At 33.8% G+C, this 21689-nt stretch overlaps 1 protein-coding gene across 1 annotated transcript in view; it reads left to right on the forward strand.

The window, feature by feature from the left end:
- Window positions 1-347: 347 nt before the first annotated feature.
- Window positions 348-21689, forward strand: part of Gfral (GDNF family receptor alpha like) — a 58492-nt gene continuing 37150 nt past the window's right edge. Inside the window, exons 1-5 of the mRNA XM_046426707.1 lie at window positions 348-369; window positions 4033-4167; window positions 6780-6938; window positions 18948-19004; window positions 19805-20135. Coding sequence (XP_046282663.1) covers window positions 348-369; window positions 4033-4167; window positions 6780-6938; window positions 18948-19004; window positions 19805-20135 — 704 coding nt within the window. The remainder of the gene's footprint in view (window positions 370-4032; window positions 4168-6779; window positions 6939-18947; window positions 19005-19804; window positions 20136-21689) is intronic.

The raw sequence follows: 21689 nt of genomic DNA on the forward strand, positions 1-21689 counted from the left end.
TACACAGTTTAATATCCCAGCTGAAGAAAAAAAAAAAAAACTGCTTTCTCACGAATGTGCAGAGTATGTATCATTTCCCTTATTATTGGTTTGTGGGCTTTCTTGGAAGCATAATATCCAGGATTAGCATTCTCAGGAGAATAATTGAATTTGAATATAATTAGGAAAGTTCACAGCTCAGGAAAGATTGGTGAGGAAATAGTGACATAGGAAGTTGACTTGAATTAGTAATGTTCTTAGTACACACGACAGAGGCTGAAACCTTATTTAGGACAGTTTCTGTTAGGACGTGGCTGGAATAAGTACTTGTGCCTTTTGTCCAGGTGAACAGCCCCAAGTCATCCGGCATGATAGTGCTCATTTTACTGGGTAAGTGAATGGCGCTTCTGGTTTATCTGAACTCATTGTAGTACTAATTATTTGCAAACTGAATATAGTCCCATGTGACTTAAGCTTAACGGGGTTTATAATGTAGAATACCAATTACACGACACATTTATGTTTCAGCATCGTTCATCACTGACAAAAATGTACAGTTCTTTTATTTATTTATTTCTAACTTGATAGAAAATGAATAATATAAGAATTGCATTAATCATTCTGGTTGTTTCTGTTTAATTGTACAATAATCCAATAACTTTGAGTTATTTACCAGGATTTTATGAAATTCATGTAAGTCCTAGAGTCTTTAAAAAGAAATGAAAACTTCCAGTATCTATTTACAAGTTATAAGATAAATTTTGAATTATTATCTATTTTATTTTAAAATTAAATTAACAATTTTAATTTAAACCACTCATTTACTCTAATTTTAAAATCTTAATATTACTGATTCACTTAGTAGAATAAAACAACACCACGTTAAGTGCTTCACATTTTGATCAAATTTAATGACCTAAGTATGGAATTGCCTCTCCTATATTACATCCTATGACTATATTGTAGGAAGATGATGAAAATGAATTCATCTGTGTTTAATGTAGAATCAATAACAATCTACTTGTTTTGTGTGTTATTGGAGTTTTTCTATCTTCTCCAGTGTTGAGTGAAACTTATAAATTAAATTCAGGAAAGTGATAGCTGTAATTATAGCTGGATAATAGTAAACAAAGCCAGGGTATTTTCTGTTTACTCTAGGCTAATAGATATTGATGAACAAAAGTATAACTGTGGACAAGAAAATAAAGAACTTTATTTCAAATTGTGTTAAACTTTAAAAGGAGAGTCAAACTAAATTGAATCAAAGATAATTCAAGAAGGAAAGGAATCCTTAATATATTTTCAGTCTTTCTTTGTATTAAATAACAGTTCTATTATGTGAGGCATTCTTCTTATTATTAATTTTAAAAAAGAATCTAATTTTCACTGAGCAATTCAGGAGAATTTTTGAAAAATCTTGAGTTAAATATAGAGTCACGAATTTTAAGAAGGAATAAGACATATTTTAGAAAGATAATTATGTTTTGGGGTGTTGCGGGCCAAATAATCAGTATGGTTTCTTTAATTAACTCAGTATTGTATTTGAGTGGAAGATATGAAAAATCATGTAAAATAATCAATTAAGTGTATTATTCAACCAAAATTTGAAAATGTCAAAGGAGGTGAAGTAGATTTAGGAATGATATTATGTAGAATTCATAAATTATCATTTAGCAGAGGTACTGGGGATGTTTTGATGATATATTCAGGATCATCACCTGTAAATTTCTTGAAGTAACCATTTAAAAGACAGATGATAAATGGCAAAATGCCAGTTTCTTATAAGTTACATTTTTGACATAAAATCCCCATATGAGGGTTTTTGAAAACTGGATTAATCCAAGTAAATTTTCACCAGAATCAAAAACACCCTTTTTATCTAGGCTAGCCAAGTTAAGAGCACAGGGGTTTAGCTAGATGATTGTTGTTCCTGAACACTTGAAAATAATAGAAAGCTGACAATGTCGATTTCCACTCTAGCCCTCAAAAAGAAAAATGTCACCAAGCCACACCCATGTGCCTAACCTCCAAATGCAGTGACCCAGCAAGTAGTACATATGGTCAAATCAGTTGTCTTGGTATCTTCTTAGGAAGCAAGGTTTCAAAAGAGGTAAGATAGCAGAAAAGATTTCAAGGCTTTACTTCAAGCCTATAACTCTATATTGTCACAGGTGGTTCATAATTAATATCATCTTTATAAATATTCAAATTCAAATGTGATTAAAATGTAGCTTAAAGTTAATATAACTATAAATCAATTGTAGTCTCCATGTTTTTCTATAAATTTATTAAGCAAGTGTTGGTTCGCATTGTTGTCAAATGAACTTGAATTGCTTTTATAACATATTAAATTAGCATTGGCATCTCTTGATTGCCTTTGGAAAACTTTCTGAAACCATTTCTCCTCCTCTAAGAATAACTTGTAAATATTTGGAAGGTGTTGTTTTGATTAGATGTTATTTATTTATGTATTACTGACCTATAAACAACTGTTTTGTTTGAAACAACATGCATTTATTGAATATCTTGGGATAAAACTAAAAATGAACTCCAGTGCTACCCAATAAAACCCTAGAACTCAGTGATGAAAAGAAGCACATGAACACACACTAGAGAGAGGTGAAATAGACAATCAGGAAATTCTCAGGATTCTAGAATAACAAGTAAAGTGTGTCAATTTAATTTGGGTGTAGGGAAAGGATGGTATAGCATTCAGAGAAAGATTCCTTAAAACAGGTAAAGATTATGGTCAATCTGAAAGGACAAAGAGAGTTACTCAGAAGAAAACAATTGAATATTTATAGGGATGGCACAGTAAATCCTCAGAGATGTAAAACAGCATGGGACTTTTGGAAAATTATAAATTCTTGTGGATTTCCAGATTGTGAGTGGTGAGAAATCTGGAACATCTCATAAGGAGCCACCCAAAAGGTCTAAGTAGAGAAATTACAATACTAGAATGGTGCATTAGGTAGATTAGGAGGTGTAAAGAATATATCTGAATAAGATAAAACTGGAGGCAGACAGACCAATGAAAGTGTTAATCAAATGCTCTAAGTGAGAGTCAATTTTTGTAAGAAGAGATGTGCAAGAGTAAAACTGAGGATATGCAAGGAATTTATCATGAATGTACGATTTCTGGTTTGGGTGCCTCTGATAATGTTGTCGTTGCTTATGGTCCACTAGGAAACAGTGATGAAAAGGACAATGTTAGAGAAATTATGGTTTCAAACATTCAGATAGAGGAAACTATTTTCTATCTGTGGCTATAATATTGGAAAATATTGGTTTGAATCACATTTTTGAGCATCATTGGCCTAGAGAATTTTTTCTTTCTTCTTCTTTTTTTTTTTTTTTTTTTTGTGTGTGTATGGTGCTCGGGCTTGAACCCAGGGCCTTGTGCAACTCTACCAACTGAGCTATATCCCCAGCCTAGCCTAGGGAATTTAGTTCAAACTGAGAGAGCATAGAATTGTCCACAGAGAATGCATAAGATGAGAATAGGAAAGGTCCAAGGACAGAACCTAAGTGAAAATACATTTTAACAGAAGAGCAAGGTAAATCTAGGAGAGATTCACTATGGCCAGAATATATTGATTGGATAAATATCAAGACAATCAATAAAAGTGTTGCCAAAGAAAGACAATCCCAAAACAAATACATCAAAAAAATGACTAATGGTCAAAAGAGGTCAGATAAAGTCTTAAATCTATTAAATTTGATATTAATGAGGTGATTAGAAACCTTTTAAAGAGTAGTTTGGATCAAATAAGAGTCCTAAAAATAAATAAGTTGAAAAATCCTAAAAATAAGTAGGTTGAAAATAGGTGGTGAGAATGAGAAGAATCAGTACAGACAATTCATTGAAGAATCTTACACAGGAGAAATACAGATCTACAGCTAGAGGGGAGTTTAAGATGCATTTCAGCCTTATAATAATTTTACCATGCTTTATTTTCCACAATTCTGCTCTTTTAATAACTTAGATTTGGGGAAAATAGCCACCAGACTGCAACATCGCAAACTTTTGCTGTCTTCTTGTTGTTATTCAAGCTATGGGACTAAGCTCAGAAAATGGATCTGCTTCCCACACCAATGTTTGTGCATATTTAAGAGAGCAATGCTTAAGTGATGCACATGGATGCAAACATGCATGGAGAATAATGGAAGATGCCTGCAATGTTTCAGGTAAAACAAGTTGCTATAAATAAACTAAAATGGTTTCTTTTATCTAAGATAAAAATCAGATCTGATATTTTCTTCCACAATTCTAGAAACTAAGTTAATCTTCATGTTAAGTGTCTTACTTAATTTTGACATTCACTTAATCTACATTCCATCATATTCTGGTGAATTTCATTGCAAAAGAATATGATTAATTACTAATGGGCTCTGATTAACACTTAAGGCAGATGCAAAATTAAAGATTACATTTACTTGTTTTATCAAGAAAAATGCTCAGATGATATGTGTGCTTCTTAGAATCACAAATAAAATTCTTCAGATAAAATAGCATTCTGCTAATATGTCAATTTGTCAAGGACTAAAGAATAATATTTGGGATAACCATTGCTATTTATTTGTACATTTATAAAGTTTGTTCTTTATTCTTATCAAGTACACACTATTGTTCACTCCAATTCTGTCAAGAGTCATTTAAAACAAATTTTAAATTTTTAAATTATACTACATTCCAAATATTTGAAGGGAGTTTCAAGAAATGAAGAAAACAACGATTGAGGGGGAAAGTCTTACTATATAGTAACTGCATATATAGTAAATAAAATTTTACCAAATCATTCCATGAATGGGGAATTCCTCAAAATGAAAATTGGAAATTGGGCCCATTTTCCTTCTCAGAGTCATGAGACCTATAACAAGACTCAGTACTGGATGAGCAGCAAAAGAAACTTGTATTGGCCAAGGGTAACAGAAGTGGGAAACAGACTAATAAATCAATTTCTTGACCTGTTGGGGAGTGGAGAAAAGAAATGAGGGGAGAAAGAGGCTAATAAAGTGAAGGACATTTATGTCTTTTCCTGGTATAGGTGGAGACTTCTCAGAACTCAGCCACCACATCTTTTCTCTCCTTTTATGGTGGGGTGCTTCTTATCATGGTGGCTTATAGGTGTGTTGCTCAGTATGAAAATTAGATTAAAATGAAATTAGAGGTCTGGGGAATCACTCTGGCAGCCATCTTGAATCTGAATGGTTTTGGCTAGCCCACTGAAGAGGAGCCTGTGGCCTTAAGACATTCTGTCCTCAAAGACAGACAAGATCAGGGTGGAAATTCAGCTAGGGCATGTAGGCAGTACAGTGGATAACAAAATCATTATAGTAAGGCTCCATTCACACAAAATACACATATTAAACTGATTATACAGGGGGACATTTTCTAGTAATGGCATGATAAAATTAGTTTTAAAATGCAACATTTTAACATAATGACAAATATAACCTTCTTATATTATGACTATTACAATATTCTAAATGCTGATGAATGTTGTGAAACATTCTGTAAGACAAATACTAAAGGGAAATTCAAAATGTATTTCTCCATGATTTTTTTTCATTTCTCCATTTTACAAAGATTAGATCACATACTGCTCATGACTCTTGACTATCCTCAAATGCTTCCTTTACCTCAGACTGCATTGTGTTAAAAAGTAGCAACCTACAGTTCTAACAATGCCCATGTGTACAACATCCATCAGCAGGCTTGGCCCAGCAACATGACCTCAGTGAATTATACAGAATGTGTAGGAAGGCAGACAGTTTCTGCTCTTGTGTGTCCTTGAGAAAGTACATGGACTATTCACACTGGAAGGAAAGTTATAGCTATCTAATCCAATATTCATATTTCTATTCAGGAAAAATAATTTGCTTAAAGTAATAAAATAATTTTAGGATGAAGACAGAGGACAACGAAATTTGTTATTTGTATTGATGATGAAACTCCTTGTTATATAAGGCAATTTAAAATGTGTTTCTAAAATATCACACTTCATGTGTCATGAATTATCACTTATTTATGTATTTTAGTATATAATGGCAAGACATTTGTGGTAGTTTGCAAAAATATTTGCATAATTATCTCATGCATGAAGATGAAATAGAAATATTTTCAAATTCACAGACAATATAAACTTAAGTGGTTTCATCCAAAACAATGTATAAAAGAAAACTGGGATAGAGGAATATAGCTTTTTAAATTAAAACAGAAAATTAAATATTATGAGTTATAAAAGATTTGTTCAATAATATTTATGGAGTGCTTATAAGTGCCAGGTTCACTTCATTTCTCAATAAATTTAGAGACACCTACATATATCAGAATGACATATAAAATAAAATAGCAGATTAAGACAAAATAGCTAATGAAGTATCTAAAATAACAGAATAGAAATCATTCTGGTGATTTCATAAAAGGACAGCTTTGAGTATTTCCGAAGTGCAAATATTGGCATTTTATGTCGGGACAAACTACTTTAAAATGCAGAAAGTTTCCATTTATTTTATGAAGTATGTTCTGGGAAAAGCACAGTAAAAATAGATATCTTGTGTAAAAAGTCATTTATTTGATCATCCTGCAACAACCTTATATAATCTTGTCGTACTAAAGAATTACCCAGATTGGCATCTAGGTGCTTTAGGAGGCTTGGGGTGCAACTCAAAGGTTAAGCACCCCTGGGTTCAATCCCTGGCACTAAGTAAATAAATAAATTATAAAGTACTTTGGAGAAAAGGATCCAAAAGTTATGTTCATATTAATATCTGGAGTGTTATATTTTGATTGTTAAATCCAGGTGACCCTTGCAAGATAAGTAATTTATCACACTGTAACCTGAGAATCCAGTCTTTTGTGGACAGCAATTTCCAGTTTAAAGAGTGTCTCTGCACAGATGACCTGTACTGTACTGTGAACAAGTTTCTTGGAAAAGAATGTGTCAATAAATCAGGTAATGCTTGTTCATCCAGGTCTTTGTTCCAAAGCTAAATCCTGCTAAATCATGACATATTATTCTTTTTACTTATTGCAAGGTTTTGGATTGCTAATATTTTGCTGACATATCTATGTTCATGTAGTAGTATATTGGCATATTGTCTTGCCTTATAAGATCTTTAGTTTTGTTGTCTAACACTGGCCTCTTCAAATGAACTGAGAAGTGTTTCCTTCTCTTTCATATTCTGGAACAGTATACAAAGAGCTGGCATTATTTTTTTTTTTAATTCAAGATTAAGTCAATCAACCAGTGAAAGTATCTAGGCTATTCTTCATTGGAAGTTCCAAGACACAAATTCAATGTACTTAATTGTTACAATACTAATTCAGTTATCTGTTTCTTCATGAGTGAGCTTTAGTAGTTGGTGTCTTCCATTTTATGGATTTTTATATTTAGAGTTTCTAATGAACTCTTTTTTTATTGCCATCTCTAAGTTGCTCCTCTAATATTCTGTTCTTTTTAATGTCTGTAGGAGTGGTAGTGATGTCCTCTCATTCATTCAGGTATTTATAATTTGTGTTCCTTCTTCCTCTTTTTCTTTTCTGATTTTGTCCTTTGTTGGCTCATTGTGTGTGTGTGTGTGTGTGTGTGTTTGTTTGTGGTGATTTTAAATTTTTCTTAATTTTCTATTTTCTTCAGATAAAAACTTGGATCATTGATCTAAGGTTTTCTTCTTTTCCTGACATGAATATTTAATACTATGAATTTCCTTTCAAGAATTGTCTTAGCTACACACACAAATTGTTATGCTATATTTTAATTTTTATTTAATTCAGAATATTTTCTTTTCTTTGGAATCTCCCATTTGACTCATGGTTTAGAAACTTGTTGCTTAATTTCCAAATATCTGGGATTTCCTAGGTGTCTTTCTTACTGATTTTAGTTTAATTTCCATCTCATCTGAAAACATATTTAATATGATTTCAATCCTTAATTAAAATGATGATTGCTGAATATCATTTGTACAATGTACTCTATTCTATATAATATTCATGCACATATTCACACACAATAAAAATATTCAAAGTCATATAGGAAGAAATAATGGTGACCCAGAAGGCTTCACAGAATTGCAGTCATAGATTGTTCCTCCAGTGGCTCAGGAGGCTGAGGCAGGAGGATCTCAAGTTCAAAGTCAGCCTCATCAACTTAGTGAGGCCCTAAGGCAATTCAGTGAGACCCTGTCTCTAAATAAAATATTAAAAAGGGCTGGAGATATGCCAGTCCTTAAGCACCACTTTGCAATTTTTATTTTATAAAAATATTTTTTAAAAATTGTGGCAGACATAGCCTTTTAGGATGAACTGTGTCCTTTAGGGAGACAAACAAAATGGATTTTTAAAATAGAGGAAATACAATGAAGCAGAGCACATTTGGAGAGCAACAAATCTTTTGTTAAGTTGGATTGTAGAATGGAAAAGTATTAGGGTATAACGTTGGAAAGAAACCAGATGTTAATAAAAATGAGGCAAGCTGAACTTATAGCTTTCTAATGAGATTAGACTTTAAACCTTTGATATGAGGATCTGTTATCGATTTTAAACAGAGGAATGAAGAATCAGCTTTCCAAATGATAAGGTTGTAAGGCAGAAGATGGAATGGAAGGGAGAGAAAGATGCAAGCAGGATATAAATTAAAAAGCATCAAAAAAATTTGGTGGCTAGGCATCTGTTTTAGTTACCTTTTTCACTACTGTGACTAAAAGACCCTACCAGAAAAAACTATAGAGGAGGAAAAGTTTATTCAGGAGCTCACTGTTTCAGAGGTCTCATTCCACAGGAGGACAGATTCATTCCTTAGGGCCCCAGGTGAGACTGAACATCATGGTAGAAGAATGTGGTAGAGAGAAGAGGTTCACATAATGATCAGGAAGAAGAGAGATAGACTAAGGTCAGCTCACCAAAAATATACCCCAAGGGAATGCCTCTAATGACTCATCTTTTCCAGCCCCACCCTACCCACCTTCAGTTACCTCTCAGTTCATCCCTATCATAGAATTAATTCACTTATTTGGTTAAGGATGTCATAATCCAATCATTTCACCATTAAATCTTCTTGCATTGTCTCACACATGAGCTTTTGGGGGACACCTCACATCCAAACCATAACAGTGTCACATGCCTAAACTAACACATGTGCTGAGAATTATAAGGAGAGGGGATATTTTAAGTATGTCTATGAGTTATAATTAGTAGGAACTGGTGACCAGCTGAATAGTGGGAGAAGAAAATGTACTAAACATGATATTCAAAGCGATTACAATGAAATAAAAATAAAGAAGAAATTATGGATTGGGAACAAAAATATCATTATATTTGGAAACATTTTTTTCTGAAACATTCTTTGGAACATTCAAATTAGGAATGTTTATAATTTTTTATGAAGTTTCCCATGCTAAAAATAAAATTGAAAATAAAAAAGTAATAGAACATGCCTTATTCAACTAGTATTTGGAAACAGAGATTTTGAGTTGAGAAGAAAAATATAAAATAGAGGCACAAATTTTGAAGTTAAAGACTTATGAGCAGATAAAAACACAAAGGAAAATAAATTCATTAGGAAAGGAGAAGTGAGAAGTGAGAAGAAAAGTATTTTCAGTAACAATGTCATAATCTAGTTAGAGAGACCAAAAGGAAGTTTTTAATGGTAGGAAAAGAAACTACTGTTAATTTTTTTAAACTAGTAAAAGAGGGGACCCAGAAAATAGTTAGCAATTAAAAGGAGACATTAAATAGGACAGGTCCTGTGAATGACATTAGTTTGCTAAATAGGGATCTCTACCAGTTTTAGATTGAATTAGTCAGAAATGTAAGCATGTTGAAATATTTATCAAAATATTATTTTGTTTCAAGAAATTGAAACATTTCTATCTCGATCATCATTTATATCACACCAAGTTAGGATAAAATATTGCTATCAGTTAAGCACATATATACAAGTAGAGAGCAGTTAAAATGAAATCAACTATCATGCTAAAACCACTTTTCCCACATGGAATTTATTAAACCCTGCAATGTGGAAATATTGATAAACCAGTCCTACAAAAACCTTAGAACTATGAGATAGAAAAGAAGACCTAAACAATTTCACAAACGCACTTCATGATAGACCTGACTTGATTGTTAGGTTTGGAAGGCATATTCAAGGGATTGCTGATATTTCAGCTTAAAATAGTAAAGGAAATAAACACTGAAATTTTAGCATTCCTTCTGTATTAGCTGCAGCATTCTCCACGAAGCCTTGACCTCTCTTTCTTTCTTTTGCTTTACCAAAATGTTCCCCAGCATATACATATTCTTGGAAAAATTGGTTTTGGCATTTCTGGTTTTTTTAATATGGTAAAACTCCCAATAAAGTTTCTGAAAGATAGAAAATGATCAATAAATATATGATGTAAATATTAAAATTCATTAACTATTTTGAGCATCTAAGTCTTGTATCTAAGATATTTTTTACTCAATTTATATATGTAGATGTTGTATAAACTCTGAGGAATATGATTCTAGATGAGATAGTCCCTGCTCTTGAGTATCTGACAACATTGAGCAAAATTTATATTTAGTCAGGATATTTAATTTAAAGTGGCTATATACATATACATATATAGTTATACTATATTTTATATACAAATTTTAATTATTTTGTTACAAATATTCAGTTATATTACAAGTATATATTATCAAATATGTTGACATTTAGGTAGCTTTACATTTTATTTCATATCAAAATATATAATTACCAATATAAGAGAGTGAATTATATCAGGGTAGCATTAAATTACCTACATCTTGTACATGAATGCCTGGACATGCTAGCTATTAGGGATTTAAGAGATGGTCTCTGTTCTTATTTAGGACTCTGATTTATAAAATATAATGATTCATTGTGAGGTCTTATTAGTAAAGGTGGAAAATGGTCGAGTAGCAAAAACACATGCACAATGGAGGCTGCACAGTGCTTAGCAGAGTGCAATGGAAGTTTGTACTTACACACTTTTATAACATGAAGGTGGTCATATTGTCTGTATCTTGCATAAGTATGAGGCATTTGAAAAACTAATGTGTGGGAACACTCATTTAATAGAAAAAAAAATTAACTTAAAAGTACAAGAAGAGCAGACATCCCGAAGACAAGAATGAATGGCTAGAGGAAGAATACTAAAGTCTCAGAAGCATTGCAGTAGAAGTCTTTTATTTATTTATTTATTCATTCATTCATTCATTCATTCATTCATTCCCAGTTCTGGGTTTGAACACAATAGTGCTCTGCCATTGAGCTATATCCCCAGCTTTTACCCCCGCCCCCTCATTTTAAAATTTCAAAACAAATATTGCTAAACTGCTGGGGCTGGGCTTGAATTTGCTGTCCTTCTGCCTTGGCTTCCTCAGTCACTAAGATTACAGGCCTGCCCCACTACATATGACATGGAAGTCTTCTTGAAGTGCCTCAGAGGAAGGCAAGACATTTTAGAAGTAGACAAAAAAAAAAAAAGCCTGTAAATCTACTAAGAATCTTGTGCTGAAGTTACTCTCCCTATCTTCTTCATATAAAATTTATACAATTCTAGGCTTATTGGGTCTTTCTAATAGAAGATGTGTTCTCAATGAAGGCAGTAGAACCACCAAGGGGCATAAATTGCTGTTGAGTATGGGCCAAAAAGTCTTACCTTACCATGTACAAGGTGTACGTATAGAAATTTTAAAATAGACAAACAGTATATCTACATAATTCATTTCATGGGGGACAGAGGAATTACAAAAAATGTCTAAATTGACTTTGCATGGATAGAGAAACACTTTAGTAAAGGCACATTTGTGGGAGAAAATGGAAATTCATAAAAATTTGTGTAAGAAATAATGGATTGCCTTGTACATAAGTTAAATGATTTTATTAACCATGAAGATGTAATGAAAAGACAGACAGTAAATGGAAAGGACAAAATACCATTAAAAATGAGCATTAACATTATGTTGTTTATGCAAACTCTAAATTATTTTGTTCAGTTTCTCAACTTTCAAAAATTCAACGTCATTTGTAACTGCTCTTTGAAGTAATTTCCCACTGATTTTTGAAAGACAAGGGGTATTGGGATATTTATAAAAATATGTTTATATGCTTTATTAAAAGCATATTGAAGAGTCATAAATACATGAATTTATTTCATTTTTAGTTGTTCTTCATTTATAGGAGAGTTAATACTGTCCTCCGATTTGGCTTCCAAGTCAAATACTACTCAGTGGTTCCATAAGAAAGACACATCGTTAATGGCTGAACAGAAGACTGACTGTGCCAATGTCTGTCAGGAATCTGAACAGTGCACTACGTTTTATGAGAATTTTAAGAAAACGTGTGGCAGAGAGACAGAACAATGCAAGAGCCTGGGTGGAAGACAACTGTGTGCAGCATTAAGAGAAAGGCTGAAAGAAATGATTTTATGGAAGTGTCCATGCAGTGACCCTTCCAAAGTAGACTGTACTCAAATTTGGAAAAGTTTATTTGAAGACATTTGTATGCAGGATGCTCAAATGAATCAAGTCCCCACCTTAAGTGAAGACGCTGAGGATGGGTTCAGTGAAGACACAGCTTTAGGTTGGTATTCACAAAATCAAAATTAGCAGTAATCAGTATAATCACAAAAATGAGGGAAAATATTTGGCTTCTCATTCCAACTCTATCATTTCTGTGTTTTTCCTAGAAAACTAAAATTGGAAAGCTCAATACCACAACTGTGTCCAAATGGGACTACAAAGAAAGAGAAAACGTGTCTTGAGGTTTTGGCATAATGTTAATTTCATTCATTCATTTGTTGAACAAATAGGAGACATTTACAGTGTGTTAGGTCCTATGCAATAGGATTTAAAAACAAATATGTCCTTCATTGAAGGACCATGCTATGTTTCAGAGGATTTTAAATATTAAATAAAAGGATTAAATGTGGTAAGTGATGATCGTTTATTTATTGTGATTGCCACAGGCCATATTCTAAGTCCTAGGATAAAAGAGTAAGTGAAACAAAAATCACTGCTCTCCAGGAGCTTGCATTCTGACTCCAGGAGTGTCTGTACCAGTTTCCCTGGAAACAGACACAGAGACAGAGGTTTACATGTCGGAAATGTATTGAGGTGCACCCGTAGGAGCCAAAGCTAAAAAGAAGACACAGAGTTAGATGGAAGGTGAGGTAGAAATGAAATATGGTTACTCTGGAGAACTAACTTAACTGCTTCCACAGAAAGCTTTGTTCCAGGAATGGACTTTCAGAGTTACAGATTCAAGGGACCTGGTCCTTTGTACCTGGAAAAGTCTGTGACCTGTTATGACTACTTCCCTTAGAGGAAGGCAATGATTGGAAAAGTATGGGGGTGACCTATCACCCAACAACACACCTAGGATGTGGGAAACACTAGTACCTAGTTCACCCAGGGGAGCTGAGTGGTGCACCTCAGCATCTGCTGTGTAACCTGGAGAAAATTAACAGGATAAAGGTTTTAAGGTATATTTTTAAGCAGCAATGAGTGCTAAAAAGAATGATAAAACATGTAGGGGGAAAAGAGATCTGAGTAGGTGGTTTGTAATTTTAATGGAGTGGTCAGAGAGGTTCTTTGAGGAAATTAATGTTTAAATAAATATTTCAAAAGAGAAGGAAATGCACCATGTGGGTATCTGGGGGAGAGAATAGTTAAGGCAGAAAAAAAAAAACAGTGAGTTAAAAAGTCTAGAATTGTGAATGTGTTTAGAGTTTGGACAAGCAGAGACACTGTAGTTAGAATTGAAAGAGCAAGCGAGAGAGATGCAGGAGTGGAAATCAGAAGCATAACAGGTGCAAAATCACATTGTATTTGTAGGTTATTTCAAAACCTTGGCTCTTACTCTAAGTCATATAGTAAATCATGGAAGGTTTTGGTCTGGAGAGAGGCATGGCCTGAGTTTTAATCTTTAATAGGATCTTTGTTGTTGTTGTTGTTGTTGTTGTTGTTGTTTGTTTGAAAACTAAGAGAAGCAAAGACCTGAGTAGGAAAGCCAGGTAGAAGGCTTTTAAAATAAGGTAGCAAAACATGATGGAGGATGATCCAGTATGGGAAAATGTGTGATTCTGGACATATTTTGATATTACTTGATCTTATAGAACTTCAGAAAAAGAATCAAAGTTGACTCCCAAGTTTTTGTCTTGAGTACTTATAAGGATCTGCTGGCTTTATTTTAATTAACAAATATAGGAACAGCTCCTGGAAGAAGCTTTAGTTGGGAACAAAGGAGGCTTTGGGAGTTAGAGTTGGTCATTTTAAGTCTGAAATGTTTATGAGATATCTAAGCAAAGGTATCTAGTAGGAAATCATACATAACGGAATTTATGTCTAAATTCTATATATAGCATATGGATGTGAGATCTGTACAGTAAGAAGATACTGAAAGAGTCATCATTCACTTCTAGATGGCATATAAGACTATGGGACTAGATGACTTTAATGAAGACATGCATGGTATCTTGGAACAGATTGGCAGCAGGTTGAGATGCTATCAAATTTTGGACATATTTTGATATTAGTTGATCAATAAGAGAAAAAGGAATAGGTGCATGACCTCTGGGATGCTGCAGCATTCACTGGTATGGGAGAAGAGAAAGGAGCAGTAAAAACCTAGAAGGATATACTAGAGAGAGAGGGTAAAACAAGGAAGAATGGTGGCAGGAAGTCAAGTCAAGTATAGGAAGTTTCCAAAGGAGAAATGAAAGATCCAGAGGATTCCATGATGTGATACAGATATTCAGGACCAAAAACACACTAAGTGCATTTGACAATGTGGAGGTTACAGATGACCTTGATGAAAACATCTGTGGAGTGGAAAGCACAATGACAGGATTGAAGGTGGAGTTTAAAGAGTCTGTAAGGAAATAGGAGGAGGGAAATTGGAGGCAGAAACTAAGGATACTTTTTGAAAGAAGGTTATTGTAAAGAGGAGATTTTTTCAAGATGAAAAATATAAGATATGTATGCTAATGTGCATGATTCAGAGATGGTGGTAAAATTGATTATTCATGGATGAAGTGGTGAATAATACCCATGCAATACATTTGAATCATGCTTATCAAGTGCCATTAAGTGGAAATATAAGACAGGGAGATGTAGTCTCTACTCTCATGGAATGCACATGACATTTTCCAGCTCTACCCTCTAGCTCAAAGTGGTTCCCAACGAAAGGCTCTACTTTCAGCATTAAATGTGAATCAAGGACATCTTATGAGAATGATGAAGGAAATGGTAAGATAGTAAGCTTGAGTTGAATGCATAATGTTTGATGACATATGAAATACTATATGTTAGAAGAATTTTATGGGCCATTTTTATTTTTGCAGGGATACCTGTTTGCATATCATATGATGTTTCTATGAGAAAACTAAACAGTATAAATGTATAAGGCTGTAGTTACACTGAGGAACTAATAAGAAAATAAAGAGGGGATAACAGTGACGAAGTTCACCTATTAGTGTATATATCTAGGATGGAAACTGTCAGTGAATTCAGGAGATGTTTAAAAGATTGGAAGGAAATATGAAGACAAAATTGCCGGAGGTACATATACAGATTAAATGAGGGGAAGTTTTTTGAAGATAGTAGAATAATTCATATTTGTAATCAAAAAGAGAGAAATTCAAGTAAACGTCAAGTTTAGAGTTGAATTACTGGTGTGACATAGTTGGAGGGCAGGTGAAGATCATAGGGAATTATGAAGTAAGGTGGTAGATGAGATTTTTTTTCCAAAGGGCACAGAAGTAAGCCAGCACAATGACAAGATCTGAGGTGGAGAAGAAGATTGACATCAGTGATGAATATCAGGGCAAGAGTTTGAAATTAGTATTTGATAAGACAATCAGCATAAAATTCAGAGAAGGACAAATTTTTTACATGGGTGAACAATATTTTGGAAGCTGTAAAACTGACAAGGTAGATATAAACATTCTCTAAGGAAACCACGGTGTGTTCCATATGGGACATAGGTAGCAGCAATGTAACAAGAAAGGGAAAATAAGCTGGGAGAAAATCTAGGTTTCCAAGATACCAGCCTTTTATCTTCTTCTTTCTTCCATGGTTTCAGGCTCTCTCTCCTCTCTCTCTCTCTTCTCTCTTCTCTCTTCTCTCTCCCCCCCCCCCCCGTGGATTGAACTACTCAAGGGTACTCTATACTGAGCCACATCCCATCCCTTTTATTTATTTATTTACTTTGGGGGAGAAGATATCTCTAAGTGTCCTAGGCTGACCTCAAACTTGCCATCCTCCTGCTTCAGTTTGTCCAGTTGCTGTGATTTCAAGCATGCACCTTTGCACCCCACCCTGTTCAGTCTCCTCTGAGGATCTCTTTTATATTAAATGTTAGTGTATATCCTCTGAGAAAGAAGTCTTCTGCTTAAATTTAATTAATCATTTCATAGAAATGTATCTATTAGTTTATGATTAACTTATTTTGTCACATTATAAAATTTAAATAGAAATATTTGTATGGAGTAATTGTATGGGAGAAATTCTGATGATACCTGAGGGAAATGTGCATATTTTTAATACATTTGTATATGATTTCGAAATTCAGATGGTTGGTGTCTGCTTCTGTTTATTCCTAGAATTTATTGTCCTTTACCTTCTTCTCAACAATTATGCTATTATTTAAAATATCCTCTGGGAAAAGCATATATACTTATGTATGTGTATGTGTGTGTGTTTATATACATATATATATTTATACACACATGCAAATATATCATATGAAAAAAATGTAAAAGTCTAGGAAGTATTCTTCCTTCAGCTGGTCTTTTGTTTGTTTGTTTGTTTAAATTCTGAGGAATCTGCTTTTTTTGTCTTAAGTTTTTAAAAAAGTTGTTTTTATTAAATGAATATTCCATGTTCAGCCAGAGGAAGGAGAAGTTGTGTACAATGTGTCAAAATGCATTCTACCATTATGCATAACTAATTAGAACAAATTAAAATATTTAAAAATAAGTGAATGTTCCTCGCACATTAGCTTTTCCAAATGCCTCATACTTATGCAAGGTCAAGACAATACAACCAACTTCATGCTATGAGAGTGTGCAAACAAACTTCTATTTTTCTCTTATAAGCACTGTTCATTTGCTGGAGTGCACGAAACACAAGTTACTATATCATTTTGCATGTTTACCTAGTAAGAGTTCTGCATTTAATATGCAGAAAATCTATTGAAATACATTATTCATTGCGTATGAAAACAGTACACCATCAAAAATTAAATTTATTTTCCCATACTAAATGCAGCTCTTTTTCATTTTGGATACCAACCACTCATATAACAATTGAATCATCTGAATAGACCAACAGAACAAAACTAATCTGGGTGGCTTAAGAAATAAATTTTATTTTCTCGTAGGAGGCTGGTAATCCCAGATTAAGGTCAAGTAGGATCTGCTTTAGATGAGAGCTCCTTTCTTACTGGCTTATAGGTAGCCAGTTGCCTTCCTGCCATGTCTTCACATGACCCTTCCTTGGTGTGTTCTGAGGGAGGAGAGAGAGAAAGAAAATTCTACTGTCTCTTCTTACAAGGTCACTAACCAAATCAGATAGGGCCCCCCACTCTTATGACCTCATTTAACCTTATTACATCTTGGATACATCATTCTAAACACAACTGCACTGGTGGTTAGGGCTCCAACATGAATTTGGGGGCAGGGTACAATCATTCAGTTTATACCAATGAGTCCGTACTTAACCATTAAGGGTAGTTTCTTCAATACTTTTTGATGCATGGAACAACCCTCCCTATAAGTCCCCATGTAGAGGTATTAACCCATAACAGATGTCTGTCCCAGGCTTTTTTTATTTTATAGAAAAACCATGTGACTCACTGAGATCTGTTTGGGATGTCATTTAAGATGGACAACTGACATAGACAGGAACTTCAGGTCTTCCATGAAGAGACAGGAAAGTAGACTCAACAAGAAATATTGAGTAAACAATCAATAGAAAAAATGAAAAAAATATGTATCAAAAATTGATGGGAAAGCACACAGAGTCTGGAAAGGTTGTGACATATTTGGGATAGGAAGAATTTTCCTGATTGTACCATCATGTAGGTGCAGTGGGCTGTCAGGCAAGGAAAATGAACACATAGCCAGGTGGTGAACAGACTAGTTATGAAAGGGTGTTTGTGCCAACTGAGGCATACTTTACAGTTGAAACCAAATTCTAGATTTTGATTAAGTTTCATAGATATTTTCATTACATAAAAGTTAATATCTTAATAGCCAATGGAAAATACTTAATTTTTGTTTTAAAATAAAATTCTGGTCATCTATTTCCTTCCCATTTTATGCATATACCTACTAGAGCTCCTTGTGTTTTATTTGGCTTTAGTTTCTATTTCCTTACACACTCTGGGGATGCTCAATGACAGCGACTGCAGATTTGCATCTTCAGGACATGACTCAGTACATAGGAAGGACTCAATGGGTATTTCTTGAAAGATTTTAGAAATCAATGGCAACTGAGTTCACTTCTATTCAAGAGATTTTCCAGTTCTATAATTATAATTCCCAAGAACTCTTGGAGGTTAAAGTAACCAGACGTGGAAACAATTTTTACATTTCATGTCTAATTAAGAACTTACTGGGATGGGATTATTTTGGTGTTGTTCAGACAACATTCCTTCTGTTCTCTTTCCCCAGACAGTGTTTGCTTACTTCAGTGCACATGGTCTAGTCATTAATTAGCATTTGTTTAGATCATCAAGTAATTGAATCCTCAAAGCAGAGCAGTTTAACTCACATGAATGATGTTTCAGAGGTTTACTTTTCTTCTTCTGAACCCTCCTAATTTTCAATATCAGTGGTTAAATGAGTGTTATAGGATCTTGTATGTATTTTTTTCCCAATTGCTCATTTATAAATTCTCCAAGGAAATTTGGAAAAAATTAAATAATGAGACAGTTTCTTTGTTTTCCTTCTAGATAACATGAATGAGGATGATACATTCAAATGGAATCTAACTACTCCTTCCTATCATGGTAATGTTTATAAGTAATCATTTTGATCTGCCTTGTAAAAAACTGGACAAGATACTTTAAAAATAGTTATCAGACTTCTTCAAGTTAGGTTAGTACAACATAAATTATGTGGGTAACACTTCCAATATAAAAAAATTTCTTCCACAATAATTGTTTGTCCTTTCATTAGCTATTCATGGATGTTCTGAGACATATTTTACAGTTGAAACCAAATTCTAGATTTTGATTGTTTCATAGATATTTTCATTACATAAATTAAATAGTTTGGGGCCAATTATGTTTGTGTAGTCATGTGGTAGTAGTGAGGATGGGGTTAGTATTCACATATACCTGTGTTTTCCAGAATGTGAACATCTTCATAGGCTAGAAGAATTACATAGACTTTTATTTGAGATTCCTATCTGCTTCCAGTAATGTGCAACAGAACTATGATGATTTTGATTTGAGCCAATTAATTCACCATAAGCTGTATAGTTCAAATGCAAGTTCTGAAAATTTATTGTCTACATTTGGGAGACTTGGATTCAGAGATTTTCTACTACAACTTGGTTTGGGCCCAATACATTTCCCATCACTCTGGATCACAATACATACCCAATATAGATGATAGATGCTTCAAATAGCACACTGCTCAGGACTCAGGATATTCATACTTACTCTAAAGAAAGTAATGTTTGCCAAAAATGGCACATTGGCACATCATTGTATTTTGTTCATAGATGTCTCACAATTTTTGCAGATTCTAAATGTATGGTTTTGTGTTTACTTTTTCATGACCTGAGCATATCCATTTCTTTCAGAATTCAACGGGATCCAGTCCTGTTTGGAAGTGACAGAGGCGTGTGTAGGGGATGTTGTGTGTAATGCACAGTTGGCCCCTTACCTTAAAGCATGCACAACAAATGGAGATCTGTGTGATGTGAAACACTGCCAAACAGCCATACGGTTCTTCTATCAAAATATGCCTTTTAACGTTGCCCAGATGTTGGCTTTTTGTGACTGTGCTCAATCTGATATACCTTGTCAGCAGTCCAAAGAAGCTCTTCACAGCAAGCCATGTGCAGTGAACATAATTCCACCCCCTACTTGCCTCAATGTAATTCACAGCTGCCTAAATGATGAATTATGCAGGTGAGTAAAAACATGCATACCTTACTTTCTTATTTCTGCACCTTATTTGTTACAGTCCAGTCCTAGCACTTGATCCCATTACATTAGCTGGAGTTCCCACCTTTATCCACTGTGGTGTAAATAAAACCAGACAATTCATAGTTTTGAATCTGTGGTACATGTCTAGTGACCTTTTTGAAATTTTAATGCAGAATAGGTTTTTTATAATAAAGCAATTCAGTATCTAAAATTTTGGAAATCATATTTTTAATTATATATTCAAGTTGAACTAATGAATCGGTTAACATTCCAGGTTTGTATAACAGTTTCAGAATTTGGGGGGGGGGAGGGAAGTGATTATGTAAGGCTGCCAAATGTCCTAGAATTTTTTCAGGGTGGCTATTTGACCTTCAGAATAAATCCTCTCTGTGTTAGACTGAAGATCATGAATGGATCTCTCAGTAAACATCTGAAGGAAGAGATACCAAGCCAATGTTCTCAAGCCAGTTGTATCACTTTCAATGTTGAGGAAGAAATATGAGTGACAAGGTCAAAAAGCAGTAAGGATGGGGTGTGCAAGGGGGAAAGCAACAGGCAATGAGGCCAGAAATTAAATTGGGTGAAGTGTGGGCAGGACTAGATCACTAGGGCCCTGAATGATTTTGCAAGGTTTTGGCTTTTAGCATAATTAAAATGGAGAGGTACTGGAGGGTTTTGAGCAGAGTTATGAATGATCTGGCTCCTTTATTAAAACTTTCACTCTGCCCCCATGCAGATAACCACTCTCAGGAACCATAAATTTAGTACAACACCTCTGCCTCTTTCTTTTCATTAGCACATTTTGTTGTATGTTCAAGATATGAATTTATCTCTTATATGGTCATAAATCTACAGTTCCACTAGGACAGGAGTAAGAACATGCAGGAAAGAACAACAATACCAAAGAAACAGAATGATTCAAAATTATTTGTAATATTGATGATATAGTTGAAGGAGTTTTAAGAAATAAAATTTATTTGGCTCATGGTATAATAGTTCAAAACAAAATTTGCCATACTTTTTATCTTGCTTCTACCACTGACAAGACTAGAAGATTTAATGATGTCAGCTTCCTGAAATTTCTTCATAAATTGCTTTCATTTAGCCTTCTATCTCCATTCTCTTACTGTAAGTCATAGTAATCTGCAAAATAGTTCCAGATCTTGTAAACATTTGTCAAAAAGGTAACTACTTCCTCATAATGTACATTCTATGAGATATATGGTAATGATCTTAGATGAGTAATAAAACATTGAAATGTTCTTCTACTTATCATGGATTCTTAAAAGGGTTTTATTTAAAAACTTTGTCATGAAAATGCATACTCATTACTTTAAGGCTTAACTATTTATCATGATGAATAATAACGTCACTGATAAAAATAGCTGTGTTTTTAAATTAGTGCCTCATAGTTATACATAATATTAGTGCTCATTTTGATATAATTATGCAAGTATGGAATATAATTTGCTCCAATTCAGTTCCCAGTACTTCTCTATAACCTCCTCTCCTCCCCCCCCCCATCCCTTTTCTCTA

Source organism: Marmota monax, unplaced genomic scaffold (assembly GCF_021218885.2).
Source record: "Marmota monax isolate L192 unplaced genomic scaffold, Marmota_monax_Labrador192_F-V1.1 WCK01_AAM20220418_F8-fsc00247, whole genome shotgun sequence".
Classification (NCBI taxonomy): domain Eukaryota; kingdom Metazoa; phylum Chordata; class Mammalia; order Rodentia; family Sciuridae; genus Marmota; species Marmota monax.